Source organism: Bos javanicus, chromosome 16, assembly GCF_032452875.1.
Source record: "Bos javanicus breed banteng chromosome 16, ARS-OSU_banteng_1.0, whole genome shotgun sequence".
Lineage (NCBI taxonomy): Eukaryota > Metazoa > Chordata > Mammalia > Artiodactyla > Bovidae > Bos > Bos javanicus.
In genome coordinates this window covers 4075254-4088691 of record NC_083883.1, presented here as the reverse complement: position 1 = coordinate 4088691, position 13438 = coordinate 4075254, and the positions used below count along the sequence as shown (strand labels likewise).

General features: G+C 62.2%; 1 protein-coding gene across 5 annotated transcripts in view; it reads left to right on the top strand.

The window, feature by feature from the left end:
• The window catches only part of SLC45A3 (solute carrier family 45 member 3), a 53577-nt gene extending 40389 nt beyond the window's left edge, over positions 1–13188 (top strand). For all 5 annotated transcript variants that reach the window (XM_061382011.1, XM_061382009.1, XM_061382010.1 and 2 more), the window contains 4 exons: positions 6078–6472; positions 7331–8113; positions 8984–9249; positions 11450–13188. In XM_061382011.1, the coding sequence (XP_061237995.1) occupies positions 6301–6472; positions 7331–8113; positions 8984–9249; positions 11450–11881 (1653 nt within the window). In that variant the 5' untranslated portion in view covers positions 6078–6300 and the 3' untranslated portion in view covers positions 11882–13188. The remainder of the gene's footprint in view (positions 1–6077; positions 6473–7330; positions 8114–8983; positions 9250–11449) is intronic.
• The last annotated feature ends 250 nt before the right edge of the window (positions 13189–13438 follow it).

Sequence of the window (13438 nt, the reverse complement as noted above, 5' to 3'; positions counted from 1 at the left end):
TTCCCTTCGCAGCCTCCAGCACAGGCGCGTCTGCCCAGTGACCTCTCCTCACCTGCTGGGGCCAGCACCTGGGGAGGCATTTACATTCCTGGCATTCTTTGTGCCTTTGGGGGCCCCTGCAGGAGCCACGTGGGCGAGGGGGGTGGAAGCCGACGCAGAGCTGGTCCCCTTGCGACCTCTGCTGCTCCTGTTGGGAATGAGAGACCCCCTCCCACGTTTCTCCACGAGGAGGCCCAGTGCTGCATGAATTTGCAGGTCCTTGCTCTCACACACGGTGAGAGACGTTGGTGGTATTCATCTAAGCTTCCTCACCTGTCAAGTGGGTGCACTCATTGCAACTGTCTCATCAAGCCAGTTGGAAGACTCAAACGCTTGGAAGGGCCCCTGGCATGTGGTAGACCTCAGTGTTAGCTGCTGTTGGTCATTGCAGATGAGGAAACTGAGGCTTAGGGAGGGCAGTGAACAAGTCCCATAGTTACAGTGAGGTGCGGAGCTGGCAGGCGAACCCAGGTCAGGCTGATTGTCGAACCTTGGCCACCCTGGAGAACCCACTGGGATGTCTGGGTTGAGAGAGCTGCCAGTTGACTGACTGTCTCCATCCGGACCGCACTGGGTCAAAGTGGTCCCGAGGGACCTTGGGTCGCCGCTGTTTGCAGGAGGGGCGTCTGATCCGGAGGCCGGGTGCCTGGCGTTAGGTGTGTGTCCGTTTTGACCGTCCCCATGGGGTTGCCAGGTGACTCTGGGAGGCGCGCTCGGCCTAGGCGGGCCCAGGTGAGGGTCGGCAGGCCCCGCCGCCCCGTGGCTGCATTGGCCGGGGGAGGTGGGCGGGCTCTGGGCCCCGGGTCCCTTCCCCTCCCCTCCCCTCCCCCCGGCCTCCCCAGGCACTTGTGTGTCTCAGAGCCGGGTCTGGGGCTCTCAGGCAACAAAAGCGGCTTCCCTCCGCGCGCTGCCACCTGTTGGGTTTTCACACGTCGGGGGGAGTGGGGGGAGGGAGCCGCTGCCCTTTTCCCAGTGTCTGCGGCCGCCCCCCACCCCCAGCCCGGGGACTGGGGGTCTCTGCCTCCCAGCGTGGCGGGGCTCAGGGGCTGGGCGGGGAGAGGGCCGCAGCAGCTGGAAGGGGCCCGAGCGGGCAGGGGCCGGGGCGGCAGCCGAGGGGGAGTTTGACGGATTACTCTGCGGCCGAGAGGTCTCTCCCTAATCCCCCTTTGTGTCCCGGCTCGCAGCCCCGCGCTCGCTCTGACAAGCTGCTAAGCAGAAGGCTTCCCGTCCGAGCGAAGAAAAGGCGGCGCAGCAGGGCGGACGCTAAATCCCCGGCCCTGGGCCCGGGGGAGGCCGGGGCTGGGCTGCAGGAGGTGGGGGAGGGCCTTCTCTCTGCCGCGGCGCAGCCCTGGGCCTCCCGCTCTGCGGCTGCATTCCGAGTGGGGCTCCGGCACGTCCTGGGGAGCCTAGGGGGTCGTGGGCCCTGGCTTCTTATGCAGATAGCTGTTGCCGGTGGTCGGGTCGGGGTTGGGGAGCAGACCCTTGCTTCTTTGGAAGTACACTTGAGCCTGGAGAATGCAGGCTGACGTGGGCTGGAAGGCGTGGGAGCTGCATGGAGGCTCCTCCCGCGTCCCCTTCTCCCTCGCTGCCCAGACAGGAGGAATTCCCACAGCCCAGCGGCCCAGGCAGAGAGGTTTGTCATGGTGGAAAGCTCGCCACCTCTCAAGCATGTTCATCTCCCATCTCCTGTCTGGCCAGCACAGGCTTTCTGGGGTGTCCTAAGGCTCCTGTGAAGAGCTCATTTTGGGGGTGCAGGGGGCTAGGTGTTACGAGGTAGGACCAAAGGTACTGGCCCCCTGGGTCTGAGGCAAGGGGCTGGGTGACCCCCCCCCCCCAAGAGGTTTTGGTGAGCTTCCAGAGCTATTCCCTGCCCACGACCCTAGAGGATCTGAGAGACGGCAATGTGGGGTGTGGCTCTGGGGTCCAGTCTGGTGTGGAGGAAACCGGGTCCCTCGTCCTGTGCAGTCTCGGGGCCTCTACCTGTGGGATCCTTTGCACCTGCAGCCCCGGCCTGGGCTGGGGGGCATTAGGGAGCCTGGCCCGGGGTGACCCGACCCCTTTCTACTGCTGAGTCTAACCCTAACCCTGCCTCCTCCCCGTTTCCTTCTCTGCAGGGAGGGGCTCCTTGGCCTCGTGAGAAAGATGGCGGGCTCACACAGACCGCGCGTCGCGGGGGGGCTCGGGGTCAGGCCGGGGCTGGGGCCCTTTGATGCCTGGGCGATGTGGGGGCACCGGCCTGCATAAAGAGGCCACAGAGATGCCGCCCCCAGCCCACTCCCTCGGCCTCTGTCGTCCGCGGGGGCCGCCTGCTACCCCAGCCCCACCTCGCCGGAGGGGTGGCAGGAGCCCCTTTGAACGGCCTCAAAGGCCTCTTTATGCGTCCCTCCACACTCCCTTCCTGGAGGGGCCTTCCCACCCCCCCCATCAGCCTCCTCCAGCCCTCTGAGTTTTGGAGAGAAAGTTCAGGCCAAGTTTCGCTCCTGTTGCTCAGTTGCACTTCCGTACTCCCTGCTGAGGCCTAACCTGAGAGGGGCCAGGGAGACAGGGGTGCCCTCCAGCCCAGGACCTTCTGCCATCCGCTCAAACCCCTGGCTGAGCCCTTAGGAGCCGCCCTCTGGGGGTCATGCTGGAGTCTCCTTGGGGTGTCTGGGCGTGGGGGCAGCACTTAGGTCCTGCCTGTCCCTTCCACCTCCCACCCCAGGCTGCTGTCCGTGAGTTGTTCTTTAGATAAACGTTTCCCAGGCTCCTTCTCTGCTAGAGTGGGTGCTGGAAAGCTGCATTGGTGCCTATAGCCCGCTCTGGGAGTGTGGCACCCGGAGTGTTTGGGTATCTGGAGCTGGGCAGGTAAAATGCAGGTTCACCCTCCATCTAAAAGGCTTGAGCTCTGAGGCAGAGGTCCCTAAAGCTTTCCAGAAGTCTTGGGGTTCCTTCAGCTTCCTTGCTGTCCTGTCATCCAGGATCTGGAAGGAAGGGGGGAAACAGTTGGACCTCGAGAGGGACTTGTTCTCCTAGAGGTCTTCCGTTCCTGTGCACAGGGTCAGCCCCCTTTCCCTCGTCTTCCCGCCCCCTCCCCACCAGGTGAGCTCCTCTGGGTGGGCTCCAGGAGCCGTGGGGAGGAGGATGAGTCAGAAGCGTCTCTGAGGCTGGAGGGTGGAGGGTGGAGGCGTGGAGTGGACCCTGCTGCCCTGCCTGTGTCCCTGAGGACGCAGGGGGCTCTGAAAGCAGGGGGACCCATCGGGAGTCGTCACTTTCAAGCTTTAGGGAGAGGTGTTCCCTGGGATGCAGATGGGAGCCGGAGGCAGGAAGGTGGTGACAGACTGCCTGTCCGAGCCTGGGCCCTGGGCTCCTCTGTGTCTAGAAGGCTCCGGGAGGACCACTGGTGACTAGAGTTGGTGCTGTGGGAGTCCTCCTCTAGCTTCCTCCTCCTGAGGGCTGAGGGGGGGGGGTCCTCCTCTAGCTTCCTCCTCCTGAGGGCTGAGATGGGAGTCCTCCTCTAGCTTCCTCCTCCTGAGGGCTGAGATGGGAGTCCTCCTCTAGCTTCCTCCTCCTGAGGGCTGAGATGGGAGTCCTCCTCTAGCTTCCTCCTCCTGAGGGCTGAGATGGGAGTCCTCCTCTAGCTTCCTCCTCCTGAGGGCTGGGGGGGGGGTCCTCCTCTAGCTTCCTCCTCCTGAGGGCTGAGGTGGGAGTCCTCCTCTAGCTTCCTCCTCCTGAGGGCTGAGGTGGGGGTCAAACGGGAGGCTGGGGCACTGGGGAACGGTAAGGAAAAGAAAGAAGGGCTTTGGAAGGGAGGGTGTTCTCATGGGCTTGGGCGTCTCTTGGGCAGTTCCAGGCTGGGGAGAGTCTGGGGTGGCAGGGGTGCCCAAGAGAGGGAGGCCACGCTCAGCACCCTGAGTGCAGAAGCAGCAGGGCTGGGTGCCCACCTCCTCCCCAGGAATCCCTCAGCTGGCCCAGGCCCTGGTCCTGGGCACAGCGCCTCCAGAGGGTGGAAAGATGAGCCAGGCATGGGAAGGATTGCCTCTGGAGGGTGGAGAGAGGAGCCAGGCATGGGAAGGATTGCCTCCTGAGGGTGGAGAGAGGAGCCGGGCATGGGAAGGATTTCGTCCTCCTCAGTCCTGGCTGTGGGGAGCTGAACCGAAGGAGGGAGGGAGGCAGGGGGGTTGCTTGATGGTTGCTGGAGAGCTGCAATTTATTCTAAACAACCGGGGCAAACCAGGGTTTGGGAATGGGTGCCGGATGTGGGTGAGGCCGGGTCTGATAAAGTCTCTGTTTGCTCAGGGAGGACCTGGTCCCTTAAAGCCCAGGGCAGGGGAGTCCCCAGGGTGGGGAATGGAAGGGGCTGGAAGCCTTTAGACCCAGAACCCTTCCCTCCAGGTCAGACAGCACTGCCCCCTGGTCTCCATGGCCCCCCGCTTTCCTCCTGGGGTTGCCATGGCAGTGCAGGGACTGGGGAGAACTCGAGCGGAACCCACAGCCCCCAGCTAAGGGTGCTTTCTGGTCCCCCAACCCACTCTGGCGACCACATGGGTCCGTGTTTCACGTTTCTCCCATGCCATCCCCATAGCAGTCCGTGTCTCTTTCCAAAGTGGATGGTCTGGGTCTGAGTGGCTCTTGGAGGAGGAGGCTGCTGGTTGTCCAGCCTCGTGTGAAGTCCCTTTCTTCCTGGGCTACAAGTTGCACAACCCCAGCAGGCAGTTACGGGATGGACACTTCTTAGCCAGCACTGACCGTGTCTGATTTCTTTGTGGCGCAGCGCAGACAGCACCTGCAGCATGCTTTGTAATGCACAGGCCCTGTGGGGCTTCGTGGTGTTAGATAAGGAAGCAGACGCTGAGATCGGAAGAGGGCACGGTGCTCCGGGAATGCGCTCGGTGGGGACAGGGGCTGGAGCCAGGCTCTCGGCCGTGAACCTTGCACTGCAGTAGTGCTTTTCAGCAGCGTTTGTGGCGCTGAGTCAGTGAGACTGGAGAAGGCACTCCAGGCTCCAGCCACGAGTGGCCTGAGGCTCTCTGTCCACCTGTCTACCCACCACGGGATGATGACAGGTTAGGGGACCAGGGCTCCCCTCTCTGCCTTCTCTGTGCAGCTGACTTGGTTTTCCCTCTTCTGTGGTCACTTGTAAACAGAATGGACTGAAGTGGGTGCAGTGGTCGGGAAACAAGACCTAGAGGCCCACTGCCCGAGGAGCTGGGGACCAGGGTGGGTACTTCCCTGCTGGGATCTCTGAGCAGAAGGCCCAACGGAAAGGGCTGCGGGGATTTCTGGGCCAAGAGGGGAGCCGCCCCGGGGTCACTGGCATCATCACAGTGGCTGCCAGGTGGTGAGGCTGGGACCTGGGAGCAGCCCCCCAGTCCCCTGATAGTTGGGCAGCTCACATGGGAGTGCTTCTTCCCCATGGCCACTGAGCATGGAGAGAAACTCAAGAGGGATTTTCAGGCCGAGGTTCTTCCAGGGGAGTGCTTTTCAAATGGTTTCAATGACAGGCTCAAACCCAACCCAAGAAACCACAGCCTTTTCTCTTCCCCTTGTCCTCCTCCTGGGGGTGGTAGTTTGGTGCAGCTCGGCTTGTGGCCAGGCAATGTGAAATAGGAAGTGTGACTCTTAACAAAGGGGAATTGAACAGCCCAGCTTTGGCAAGTGGAGAGAGAAAAACAAACCGGGCCTCGCAGAGGGTCTCCAGGGGCACCTTGATAACAGTGCCTGGGGAACTGGGAATTCAGCTGGTTTGACTTTTTTTTTCCCCCTCCCTTCTATACTAGGAAACAAGGGAAGTTGCAAAGATTTCAAAACAGAGAATTACTAACATCTAGTAGCCTCTGGAGTGTACTGAGGTTTAAATATCATATTTACCTTATTAATTAGGTCAACCTTAAGCTAATATGAACATGCACTTCCTGCCTGCACAATAGGGGGTGGCTCCTGGGTGTCAGGGCCACGCCATCAGCCCGGGAGTGAACCAGATTCAGAGTTCAGAGTGAATCCTAGAGCTTGGGTTCCCGGAACTTAATGCTCTGTGTTTGTGACTGTCCCTGCCCTTTTAGGATCGAGTGTTGACATCTGTACCCTGCCGAGGCCCCCCACGATGACAGGCGGTTAGCATGGCTCAGAAACCAGACCTGCACAGTGGGCCTGCAGGAGTGGGTTTCTGGCCGAGTCCTCGGCGGTCGGTGGCAGCCAGGAGAGGCCTCGGCGTCTGCAGCAAGGTGGAGACGGAGCCATTCTGGAGCGTGTGAGCGGGCCAGAGCCCCACTTGCCCGGTCCAGCATGGTCCAGAGGCTGTGGGCAGGCCGCCTGCTGAGGCATCGGAAGGCCCAGCTCCTGCTGGTCAACCTGCTGACCTTCGGCCTGGAGGTGTGCCTGGCGGCGGGCATCACCTACGTGCCACCCCTGCTGCTGGAAGTGGGGGTGGAAGAGAAGTTCATGACCATGGTGCTGGGTGAGTCACCGCATCCTCTTCCCCTCCTGCTCCAGAGACAGGCCTCCCAGGGAAGGAAGGCACCAGCGCCTCTACCCAGAAGGTGCCTGCTGCCCCTTAGCCAGGGGGTCAGTGCTGCTGAGCAGAGGGCTGACCCTGCGCCGAGGGGCTCCGAGAGAAAGAGGAGGACAGGGCCGTTCCCTGGTTACCTCTGTGTCCCAGGCCCCTACACATGTACAGCCCCCTGAGACGTGGAGAAACTGCCCTTTGCAATTCAGACCTGTGGCCTCATCCTCCTGCAGTAACGCTTGGAGGTTACCCATTTCAGAGAGAAGACAGTGGAGGCCAAGGAGAGATTAGGTGACTTAGCCCAGCTGTACTGCTAACTTAGCTATGGATAAATTGGGTTGGGGTTCCCCCCACAACCAGCAAGGGCTCTTTCTGGCCCCCAGGGCAGGGGCTGGGCTCCTGGCTGGAGACGAATTCTGCGAAAGCCACAGAAGGCGAATGGGCACCATCGTTTGGTGGTGACCAAGCAAACGGTCACTTCCTTCACTCCCAGGAAGAGGGGTCTGTCGGGATGGCAGGGTCGGGGTCAGCCTGCCTGTTGAAACCCTGCCTCCCGCCCTCCCTGGCTCCGTGCCCGTGCAACTTATCACTGACCGGCTGCTTCATGCCTCAGTCTTAACATGGGGCGTTAGTGATCCCTGTTGTGAGGCATGCGTCAGGGTCCGGTGAAGTGGTTAGCACAGCACCAGTGCGGAGTGGGCCCTGCATGCAATGTTGTCGCCTCGTCCCTCCTTCTCGAGGAGGTTGGTCCCCATCCCCCGCCCCTTCTGAGCCCTGGCCTTTCGCTCACACTCCTCGCCCTTCTTGCAGGCATCGGTCCGGTGCTGGGTCTGGTCTCGGTCCCGTTGCTTGGCTCGGCCAGTGACCACTGGCGCGGGCGCTACGGCCGCCGGAGACCCTTCATCTGGGCCCTGTCCCTGGGCGTCCTGCTGAGCCTCTTCCTCATCCCGAGGGCCAGCTGGCTGGCGGGGCTGCTGTGCCCGGACGCCAGGCCACTGGAGCTGGCGCTGCTGATCCTAGGCGTGGGGCTGCTGGCCTTCTGCGGCCAGCTGTGCTTCACACCCCTGGAGGCCCTGCTCTCTGACCTCTTCCGGGACCCGGACCACTGTCGCCAGGCCTTCTCCGTCTACGCCTTCATGATCGGCCTCGGGGGCTGCCTGGGCTACCTCCTGCCCGCCATCGACTGGGACGCCAGCGCCCTGGCGCCCTACCTGGGCACCCAGGAGGAGTGCCTCTTTGGGCTGCTTGCTCTCATCTTCCTCACCTGCGTGGCAGCCACGGCATTCGTGGCCGAGGAGGCGGCCCTGGGCCCAGCCGAGCCTGCGGAAGGGCTCTCCGCCCCCTCGGTGCCGCCCTGCTGCCCAGGCCGCGCCCGCCTGGCCCTGCGGAGCCTGGGTGCCCTCTGTCCTTGGCTGCGCCGGCTCTGTTGCCGCACGCCCCGCGCCCTGCGCCGGCTCTTTGTGGCGGAGCTGTGCAGCTGGATGGCATTCATGACGTTCACGTTATTTTACACAGACTTCGTGGGCGAGGGGCTGTACCAGGGCGTGCCCGGGGCTGAGCCAGGCACGGAGGCCCGCAGACACTATGATGAAGGTAAGGCCTTGGCTGTCCCGGGGGGCTGCTGTGGGAGCTGCCCTCCAATGGATGTTCGGGCATGGGGAGACGCCCACAGCCTGGCGTCTGGGCCCCGATTTCCCCACCTGGAAAATGGGCCAGCGTGCAGGCTGCATGTGCAGTTGCTGAGGGAGAAGAGCAGCAGGTTGGCTGCAACCTCAGCGGAGCCTCGGGCTGTTTGTCAAGTTTTGATCAGTCATTGCCCCAACCTGGCGGATGGAGAGGCTGAGCTTATTTCAGGTCCGGAGGCCAGGCCGAGGTCTGCCTGGCCCCACGTTCTGTGTGCCCTCTGCTCCGCCGCTGCCGTGGCCACCCCTTGCAGCTCAGGTGTCCCAAACTCTTCCTTTGGAGGCTCCGGCGGGGCTGTCTTGGCCCCCTCCTGGAAGCTGAGTGCTCTGAGCCCTCAGAACGGCTTCCTTGGCCCTTGGCCAGTGGCTGTGATCACTTTCCCTAATCTAGACTCCTGCTGCTTGGGGTGGGTGCAGGGTGCTGGGTGCGGGTCTGGCAATAGCGGGTCTTGGGCAGCAGGGACCAATGCTCCTGGTTCCGAGTGCCCTGTGCCCCTGTGCTGAACCCTCTCCCAACTATGTCTCATGGCCTTTCCCCCTCCACCCCCAGAGGTCCGGATGGGCTCAGGGACTGGTGCTCCTGGTTCCGAGTGCCCTGCACCCTGTGCTGAACCCTCTCCCCAGCCCCATCTCATGGCCTCTCCCCCTCCACCCCAGGGGTCAGGATGGGCTCAGAGTCCGGATGGGCTCAGGGACCGGTGCTCCTGGTTCCGAGTGCCCTGCGCCCTGTGCTGAGCACCGTCCCCACCCCCTCTTATGGCCTCTCCCCCTCCACCCCCAGGGGTCCGGATGGGCAGCCTGGGGCTGTTCCTGCAGTGCGCCATCTCCCTGCTCTTCTCCCTGGTCATGGACCGGCTGGTGCAGCGGTTCGGCACCCGGGCAGTCTACCTAGCCAGCGTGGTGGCCTTCCCTGTGGCGGCTGGCGCCACGTGCCTGTCCCGCAGCGTGGCGGTGGTGACCGCCTCGGCTGCCCTCACCGGCGTCACCTTCTCTGCCCTGCAGATCCTGCCCTATACGCTCGCCTCCCTCTACCACCGCGAGAAGCAGGTACTCAGCGGAGCCGGGGGAGGGAGGGCTGGCCTAGCAGTCCGGAGCCAGGGTCTGGCCAGAGAAGCTGGAGGAGGAATTCTTTGACGGGAGAGGAAGCCTGTTGTGGTCCCAGGGCCAGAGACCTGGGCTGCGGAAGGAGGGTGTAGATAAGATTCTGGGAATGACATCCTGATGTCAGGATTATAAAGCCCTTCAAGTGGATGATTGCAGGAAATGTGAAATCCTCTGGAAATCCTGAAGAAGCAGGCTAGTCAAAGTCCTCAGTCTGGGTTGCAGTGTTCTGTGCAGAAGCAGGGGGCTGGATCAGATGACCTTTGGGGCACCTAGCTTCCACAGCCTGTGAGTGGGAAAGGCCTGGCGTGGGCCTTGTCCAGGGAGAGACCTGGTTACTGACCTTGCTCTGGTCTCAGACGGGGAAGGCTCCCGACTCCTCCCTCCCCTCTTTCAGTTTATCTTCCTTTTCCTGCCTCCCTCCTTTGCCTCGTCCGCTTCCCCCACCCCCACGGTGGATCTCTCAGAGCCTGAAGCCCCTGCCATCGCTCGCCTGGGCACTGTGTAAGTCGGGGGGCCTCCTCCCTGCTTAGCCCCCCTCTAAGCAGTGGGGATGGCACCCCACTCCAGTACTCTTGCCTGGAAAATCCCATGGACAGAGGAGCCTGGTAGGCTGCAGTCCATGGGGTCACGAAGAGTCCGGCACGACTGAGCGACTTCACTTTCACTTTTCACTTTCCTGCATTGGAGAAGGAAATGGCAACCCACTCCAGTGTTCTTGCCTGGAGAATCCCAGGGATGGGGGAGCCTGGTGGGCTGCCGTCTATGGGGTCACACAGAGTCGGACACGACTGAAGCGACTTAGCAGCAAGCAGCCCCTCCAGGAGCCTCCTCCTGTGGGAACCTTCTGAGCCAGGCTGTGTGGTCACCTCTGTGGCCTCCACTAGCCTCACTGAGCTGCAGCCCTGTTGCAGAGTTCTGTCCAGGGGTGTCCCAAGAAAAAAGAGACTCAGCCTGCTGTCGTAGGGCTTCCAAACTGCAGGGGAGACCTGTTCTGCCCCTTGCAGGCCACGGGTGAGGAAACACCTAGCTGGGGGGCGTGTTAACCCAATCGGTAGCTGCAGGGGTGGGTGTGGGTGGGGGAACCTGACCCCCACGGCCCCTGTGGGTGCCCTGATGACCTTTATCAGCCTCCAGTCTCTCCTGCGCTGACTGGGGGCTCAGGCTGGCGTCCAGGGGCCAGCCTTGGACACGTGCCAGGAAATGTGCTGGGGTTGGTCTTCCCCTCGACTGGGGAGCACGTCTGTCCCCAGGGCAGGGCGGCCGGCTGGGGCAGGGTCCCGGGCACCGTTGGCCCCGTGCTGCCTGCCCGCCTCCTCCGCTTCCTGGCAGCACACGAGCCTTGGCTAGAGCTCCGCCGCGGTCTCCCGGCTCTGATGCAGCCGACCCTGAGAACGCGGTGTTCCAGGCACGCGTGGGCCCTGGGACGGCTGTCAGACGGGCCTTGTCCTCAGATGGGAGGCTCTGGGGCGTCCCAGGCAGGGCAGGGGCAGGCCCTGCTTGTCCCTGGCAGACGGTGAGACGGACAGGACGGCTCCCACAGGAGCACATCCAGGCCACGGGAGCCAGGACGGGTGTCCCTCTCTTCTCCAGGCTGAGGCCACAGACCTCACAGGAGGGCAACAGCTGCAGCCTGGGCCTAGGCCCCGCAGCGGGCACTTCTCTGTGTGGGGGTCGACGGTTTCCTGTGGCAGGTGGCAGGGGCCGGGAGGAGGAGGCCGGGAAGGAGCATGCGGTTCGGGGCGGCGGGGACCTCACCTGTGTTCCTCCGCTCCGCCGTGTCTCTCTGCCCGCCTGTCTTCCTTCTCCTGTCTTTCCTTTTACCTTGGGGTTCTGTTCCCCTCCGAACTGGCAGTACTGAGTGCATCTGCCATGCTGATTTGAGGAGAGGCTGGAGGAGACCTCGACATGTGGTTTCAGGGGTCCCCTTCCGGGCCCCCGACTCCCACTCCCGAGGAGACTCCTCGCAGGAGACGCAGACCACGCCGGGGTCTGCCCAGTTTTCTGCCCTGCTCCCGATTTTCATTGAGGCCCTTTGCTGGCTTCCTCTCGGCCCTGAGTTGAAGGCCTGGGCCGGTTCTCACAGCTGGGGGACCCCGTGTCTGGGTGCTGACCTGTCCTGGTGTGTCCCCCTCCCCTCCCCCAGGTTTTCCTGCCCAAGTACAGAGGAGACGACGGAGGCGGTGCCGGCGAGGACGGCGTGATGACCAGCTTCTTGCCGGGCCCCAAGGCTGCATCCCCCTTCCCCCACGGACACGGGGGGCCTGGCGGCCTGCTGGCAGCCCCGCCCGCTCTCTGCGGGGCCTCCGCCTGCGAGGGCTCCGTGCGCACCGCGGTGGCTGAGCCACCGGAGGCCAGGGCAATCCCGGGCCGAGGCATCTGCCTAGACCTGGCCATTCTGGACAGCGCCTTCCTGCTGTCTCAGGTGGCCCCGTCTCTGTTTATGGGCTTCATCGTTCAGCTCAGCCAGTCCGTCACTGCCTACATGGTCTCGGCGGCAGGCCTGGGTCTGGTTGCCATTTACTTTGTCACGCAGGTAGTATTTGACAAGAGTGATTTGGCCAAATACTCTGTGTAGGGTGCTCGCCAGGCACGGAGGGCGGAGGGCCTGCCTCCCGGTCCGGCTCTCCCTGCTCAGCCTCCTGGGGCCGGGGTTGGCCTTGCCCTTTCTGCTGCTGCCAAAGTGGTTGGTGTGGCTCTCCGCTGCCTCCTGGTGGCAGCGAGGTGCTTCTTCCCTCCCACCTCTTTCCCTCCCAGCCCTAAGCCAGTCTTGGGCCGGCTGGCTTGGTAGCTCTTCAGAAGGCTTCAGTCTGGACTTCTTCAAGGGGAGAAGGGCAGGGCATTTAAGTAAGTCCACGCACTGGAATGCAGGACTCTGCCCAGGGATCACCCAGGCTCAAGGTGGACAGCTAGTGTCCTGGTCAAGATACACCCAGTGAAGGGATTGGGGTAAATCCCAAATTTGAGTAAATGCAACCACCTGTTCTGGCACCAAGGGCCTTTATCCTGTAGGTTCTCCCATCGTCGCTCCTGCGTGGGAGTTTCTGCTGTGAGACTCTGCAGGATTTGCAAGTACGAAAAGGACTTGGGGGGAGCACAATCCTGAGTGGTGAAGGCAAGCCGCCCCGCCCTCCAGCACCCCCTTTCTGCTATTCCCCCTCTCCTACACTTAGGACTTTGCTTGTTGGCCCCTGTGGTGCCATCACAGGGACCCTGGTCTTTAAATATTTAACTTATTTATTTAAGTAGAAGGAGAATCAAGGTGTCTAGGAGTTGGGTAGGATGAGATCCTCGGTGACTAGGTCCCCTGAGATGGTTGGTTATTGGGTTGAGGGTTGCCAGAATCTCCTCCTGGAGGGATTGGTCTGGCCCCCAAACTGCCTAACCTTGACCTTGCAAACTCCACTCACCCCAACTGATATCCCAGCTCCTGGTACCCGAGGTGGGGAGGGCTGGGGAATGTGAAGGGTGGGGCTCCAGGTCTCAGCAGCCTCCCTAGCACCCCCCACCCCATGATCCTGCCAGCCCCCAAACCCCCAGCCTAGGGGGGCCTAGGACTGGGACTAGGCCTCCAAGCCCACCTTTCCTCCCCCGCTCCACAGCCCCCTCCTTGGGGCTGTTTTGGGACCAGAAGCACAAAGTGTGGCTCCTTGAGCCTCTATCCGTCTCAGCCCCCAGGGCATATCTGTGCTTAAGAACTCTAGCGCAGAAACTCAGGAGCACCCCCTGCCTGGGCTAAGGAGGTCTTATCTCTCTGGGGGTTTAAGTGCCGTTTGTAATAATGTCACGTCTTATTTATTTAGCGGAGTAAATATTTTATGCTGTATGTGAGCAATCAGAGTATAATGTTTATGGTGATGAAATTAAAGCCTTCTTCTATGTTTCTTTGGTCTTTGTGTCTTTTCTGAGGGGGAAAGACCAGCCCCTGTCAAGACCCGGTCTGGGCAGCGGCAGGTCCCAGTACCACCAGCAGGTGGAGCCATAGACCAGCACTCATCTGTCTTCTGCCTGTTGGGTTGTGCTGCCTGAGAACTGGGGAAACCCTCTAGGGGGGAAGGGGAGTAAGGCACAGGGAGGGGGCGCATTTTCCTTATCACAGGGCTCACAGTGAGGCCAAGAAGACGAGCAAGCGCCC